Raw genomic sequence first — 5,734 nt, forward strand, 5'->3', positions numbered from 1 at the left:
GAGAGAGAGAGAGAGAGAGAGAGAGAGCCAAAAATGTCAGTTTGTAACATTGTTTATTATTGTGTATGCTGTTTGCTTAATTAGATATTTTGTTAATAAGATTCCATTTCATGATGATTTTTGTAGAAAAGCGCCAAATAATGTACGTAATTGAAATTATGTGAAAAGTGCTGTCACTTAGTTTATGAAAGGAAGTTGAATGTGGCGCATTCAACTGAGCTCTACACAGTTTTTTGACCGTTACGTTACTTTTCATGTTACAGATTAAAGAGTCATCTGTAACATCTGCTCAAAGAAAAGTAAAGTTCGTCAGACTTTGTATGGATGTTGTACTTCTTTAATTCACTGAAAGATGCACAAAGGCATATCGTGGGACAGAAACGCGTCAACTGAGAGCTAAGCTAATGAAGGTCAACGAAAGAAAACGGAAGCTTGTTAAACAATATAGTGGCTTACACTGAACCGAATAAGCAACGCTAAGTGGAGTGGAGTACCGCTCCAAGATGGCCGCCCTAAATCTCGTCGGCGACAATAGGCGAGAGCGGTCCATGAGGGTCTATTCTTTTATTATGTCTATGGTCACACTAACCAGAGACTGCAAGAAGCCAGAAGTTACTTCCTGGCTGCTGCTGATCAGCGCCATCTTGGTGAGGGCGCTAGATCTCAAGAGAATATAACCCTAAGCAGTGACAACAGCTTTCAAAATAATGATTTAAACTTTTTTTTTATTGAAAGCTAGTCTCAGATCTGGAGAGCAATACATTGGTTCCAAGAAGAAAACACCTGAGTAAAGCTAACTGTCCTGTAGTTGCGTAGCATTTTAGCAAGTGGGGAGGACCCAGGATCATTCATGATGGTGAGCTACAGCAGGTGGGACCTGCACATCGCTCCAATGACACACCTGAAGGCATGTTTACAGGATGGAGATGAAAACAAACAGAACAAGAACCTGTTTTCACTCCAATACATGATTCTAAAAGGGACTTTTATTCTGAAAGGACTGAATCCAGGTGACTTCCTGTGACAAGTGAACTAAATCTTTATTGTTCTAATTTGAACAGAAACATGCAGATCCCAGCTGACCAATCACATCCCAAACAGTTTAGAAACTACATTCCCCATCAGCCCTGGTGAAAGTGGGCGTGGCCTCCTTAGATGGGCGTGGCCCTCCACTCCTTGCCTTCAGTTAGCGCTCTGGGTTGGTGGATGAACACGCTGTAGCGGACACCCTGATTGGCGGCCGCCCTGACGAAGCGGCTGTTGGCTGTCATGGTGACAGCTCTCAGGAAATCTCCGGTGCCAAAGATGGCAAGGGAACGGCGGTTGACCTTGGCGCTGAGCGTGAGGCGGCGGCTGCGCTCCGACGGCTGGTCGTCCACCAGGTGCAGGCGGGCCAGCAGAGTCTGAGCGCGCTCCTTCTCGCCCGGCCCGCCCAGCGTGTCCAGGATGGTGCGGAAGTCGGTCACGGCTGCGTGGCAGGCGAACAGCTGCTTGCCTGCCATGAAGGCATCGAGGCTGGGCAGAACCGGCCACCGGCGCTCCTGGGCAGCCTGCTCCGTCAGAACCAGCTCCCGGAAGCTGAAGTGGCAGCGACCGTGGCTGAGCGCCGACACGTAGGCGATGAGCGTGGTGATGTCCAGGTTAACCCGCCCACACTCCTCTGGCAGCGGCGGCAGCGGGAATGCCAGGCGAGCCAGCACCGTCCCACGCTGCACCTGGGTCAGGGAAGACGCCAGCTCTCCCTCTGGGTCATCTGGGTTGTCCTCCTCTTCCTCTTCCTCCGCTTCCTCCTCATCCCTCTCCTCCTCTTCTCCCTCATCCTTCTCCTCCTCTTCCTCCACTCTCACGGCCACAATGTCACCCCTCACCGCCACGCCCAGGTGCCGCAGCCGGTCGGCCATGGGGCTGGACACGCCGTTGTAGAAGGCGAAGACGATGCGGGGGTGGCGGTAGTTGACGGGCATCTGGCGGCTGGCCAACAGGAAGTCCTCCGCCTGCCGCACCACGCTCTTGTCTCCATACTGGCCCCGTCCCTGCCAGATGTTGTGCAGCGCCTCCGCCTTGCGGCCCACCGCCTTCACCCAGGTGAGTCCCATGTCGGCCACCACGTCTACCACAAGTGTGCGGCGGCGGCCAGCGGCGTCCCGGTAGCTGAAGACGTGCAACAATGCCACAACGTCCTCCAAGTCCTGCGCTGAGTCCACGATGGCAGTAAGGTGGGTGAGGTTGGTGCTATGCAGGTGAGACTGCTTCACCTGCAGCTCTCCGGCCTCCACCCGCCGCAGGAAGCGCAGCTCGGCCCGCAGCTTGCCACACAGCTTCTGGTGACCTTCAACCCCCGGACAGAGATGCTCCGCCCGCTGCAGCAGCGCCTGGGCCGAGCTGATCCGGTCCTGCAGCGTGGCCTGAAGGGACATGTCTGCTGCATCACACCTGGGGACAGAACCAGACCTTGGATCAACTCAACGCAACCGAACCACTGACCCGATCTTCTGGGTTCTGTTCACAGATGACCCGGAGGTGGTTGATGAACAGTTGAATCACCTGTTCTTATCAGGACCCTTCACTTCTCTAGAAATATTCTGTTGGACCTTCCGAGTCAGAACCAGAACTTATTTCCAGGTAAAATTTATTATAATGAAATGTCAGGAATCAGAAATAAAACATAACCTTCAAAGGTTGGACTGGGTTTCCAGAACCATGGGTCAGAAGCAGAACCAGAGAAATATGTGGGTTGGATGGCGGTCCAGAACCTGCTACTGACTGGAAACATCATGAGGGTGGTACTGATCCACAGAACCTCTTGGTACTGGACTGCTCAGAACCACATTATGGTAAATGGCTTTCTATAGCTCCTTAGCAAGTCTAGAGGAACCGAAAGCTTAGACACTCATTCACAAATCAATCAATCAATCAATCAATCAAATTTTATTTGTATAGCCTATTTCAGCAGCAAGGCATTTCAAGGTGCTTTACATAATTAAAAAACAAAATAAAAACAGCATGTGACATTGAATAAAAAATAAACACTCATTCACCCATACTGCTGACTCAGCAGATTTCTTATAAATACGTCCTACCTGTGAAAGTTTTATTTCAATGCAGATTACGGTAAGCTTTACTTAATTTATTCCTGCCTTTCATTAAGCTGCTGTATTACGTCATGCTTTTAGTTTACGTGACAGCAGCTTGTAAATATATTTATAAATGGCTTCAGTTTGCCGCCTGCAATGTCGTTAAACACGTTATTGTTTGGCAGTTAATCAGGACAAAATACGTTGTTTTGTGGGCCTTTCTGTCCCTACATTTTAGTTTAATTACACTCTTTTTTATTATTAAACTTTACTAAATAGATGTTGGTGGCGATACTATGTGGGACTGAAACTGTGTAATATTAATATCCCATCATTTCAGGAACACAGTAACCTGCGCAGTTCAGTGGACACATTGTGGCGGCATCTGATAAAGTCTGTCATACAACCGATTAATGCCTAAAGAAAGAGTTGCAGTGATTTGTATTTGTCTTTAACTTAATTCCAATAAAAACCAGTTTCCCCTGTCTGATACTGTTTTATTCTTACAAACGCCTCTGTATTTAAAATACTTTTAACAGGGTAGGATATTCTAATAAAGGATTAGTGCATACACCTATAACTTTTCATTGTAAACGGGTAGGACATTCAGATGAAAGAAGTGATCTTCTTGTGGTTTCGTCCTGTATATAAATTGTTCCAATGCTAAGCTAAGCATAACTCCTAAGCTTCCACTTCAGTCCCGTCACTCAAATAATGCTATCCAATATATTTAACATTAATATATTTAACATTAACACAACCTGCTGTAGTTTTCTGTTTGTAAACATGACGGTGGCAGTTTTAGGCGGGTAGCACGGACAGATAGACTTAATTGTCTATCCGTGCTACAGTAGGAAAATCTGACGAGGTAGCACTGATAGAACACTGGTCGAGAAGCTGCAGAGAGGTTCCGCTCCAGTCATCAGCGTGGACCACATGCCTTCCAGGACAACCAGAACCGTTATCAAGTCCGGCTCCGGACAAGTGTTGCATCAAAATCTGTGACCCGTCATTTTCTGTGACCACAGAGGGCGATAGAGCGCAGGTACGTCTTGAAGATCAGCGAGGAGAAGAAGAGTATTTACATAAACTGCATAAATACTGATACAGCTGGGATTGTAAACTTCATGGCTCCTTTATTACCATCACATCACATAATTTATTACTTCGTATTTGACTCTGTAAACTGACTGACCATGCCTATGTGCTGTCATTAAAATATGTAAACCAAATGTGACCGTTTAATAAATCGTTAAACGATTAAGAAATGATTCTAAGTGTGCTGGTCGTTTTTAACACGATTTTTAATGTTTCTGCTACCTCTTCATTACAGTCATATCACACTTATAACCATATTTAACTCTCAGTCAAATTGACACTGGTCACAGATTTTGATGGCCATAATAATCCGTGACTTTACTGTGCAGGCCAGTAGATTATGTCAGCACGTAAAACTATTTTTCAGAGTTCTGCCACCTCTTCACCGCCATCTGAGTGTATTTATAACAATATTTAACCACGTAATTAGCAGATTTTGATGCAACACCTGTACCAAAACCTGTTCTAGTCACCATGGTAACACTTGCAAACGGGCCGGCCAGGACCTATGCCGTATTATCAGTAGCGACACCAGAACCAAATCAACCTGAACCTCCAGAACCTCAGCAGAACGTCAAGCCGCAGTGATTCAGGCAAAAGGAGCCCAGACCAGGTTCAAAGAGCCGAATCTGAACTGAACTTGGATGTTCCGGGTCTATTGGTCTGAAGAGAACCTCAGGTTTTCACCAGCTGGAGCCCAAAACCAACAGAACAGAACCCATCTTCCTTGTAGAACCGACCCAGATATGAACAGAACCCACTGAAAACCCACAAGATTAACCTGTCCGGTTCTGTCCGGGATCTGACCCGACTGAGCCCCCCAAGTAAAGCTGGTGGACTCACCTGGTTCTGGACTCAGCGTGTTGGAAGTTCGCTGCCGGTTCCGTTTCTGGCTCGTCAGTTAAAGCCGAACAGGTAGAGTTGATAACGTCAAAAGTTCCTTCCGAACCGCCGGTGCTAGATGCTAATGTTAATGACACTACACGACTCAGCTGGCAGGAAACACTGCGTCACTACCGGTAGGATTTTCAAAAATAAAAGCAAACTTTTGGATAATTTCTCTCTTATCCTTGGCTTCAGCCTGTGAACCAGGACGTCTCAGAAGTCATTGAGTTCTCCCACTGTCTGTGACCAGTGTTCCCAGTATAATAAATAAATGTTTTATTCTTTCACTTTTTGTGTGTTTTTAAATATCTCAATTTAAGTATTAGTGTATTAATACAGCTTATGTAATGAAATAAAAAGAATTTACTCTGTTGGAGTTATTTTCACTCTTTGCTGTCAATAGCAGAGTTGACATACTGTAAATTCTCTGGACCAAAGTAAGAAAAATATGTAGTTTAATGTTTGACAATGACTGATTTATAAACCAAAAGTAATTTTTCAATAATGTATAAAAAATAAATACAAGAAAATAATTTGTTGTCTTGAAACGTTAAATGTAGATTAAATTATGGAATTATGTAAATATGTTCTTTAAACACTGTAAAAGTGTCTGTTCATCAATGTTGATATAAAAATGATCAGAATCATTTCTATCAAATAAAACATTCTGCTCTTTA

The 5,734-nt window shown here is 45.3% G+C and overlaps 1 protein-coding gene across 1 annotated transcript; it reads right to left on the reverse strand.

The window, feature by feature from the left end:
• Window positions 1-966: 966 nt before the first annotated feature.
• cunh7orf25 (chromosome unknown C7orf25 homolog) lies at window positions 967-5,190 on the reverse strand. Its single transcript, XM_015018415.1, has 2 exons — window positions 5,016-5,190; window positions 967-2,433 (listed from the first exon to the last, which is right to left on the reverse strand). The coding sequence occupies exon 2, from the start codon at window positions 2,415-2,417 to the stop codon at window positions 1,152-1,154; it is 1,266 nt and encodes a 421-aa protein (XP_014873901.1). The 5' UTR covers window positions 2,418-2,433; window positions 5,016-5,190; the 3' UTR covers window positions 967-1,151.
• Window positions 5,191-5,734: the final 544 nt, after the last annotated feature.

Source organism: Poecilia latipinna, unplaced genomic scaffold (assembly GCF_001443285.1).
Source record: "Poecilia latipinna isolate Pla-1442-1.1 unplaced genomic scaffold, P_latipinna-1.0 Scaffold2271, whole genome shotgun sequence".
Classification (NCBI taxonomy): Eukaryota; Metazoa; Chordata; class Actinopteri; order Cyprinodontiformes; family Poeciliidae; genus Poecilia; species Poecilia latipinna.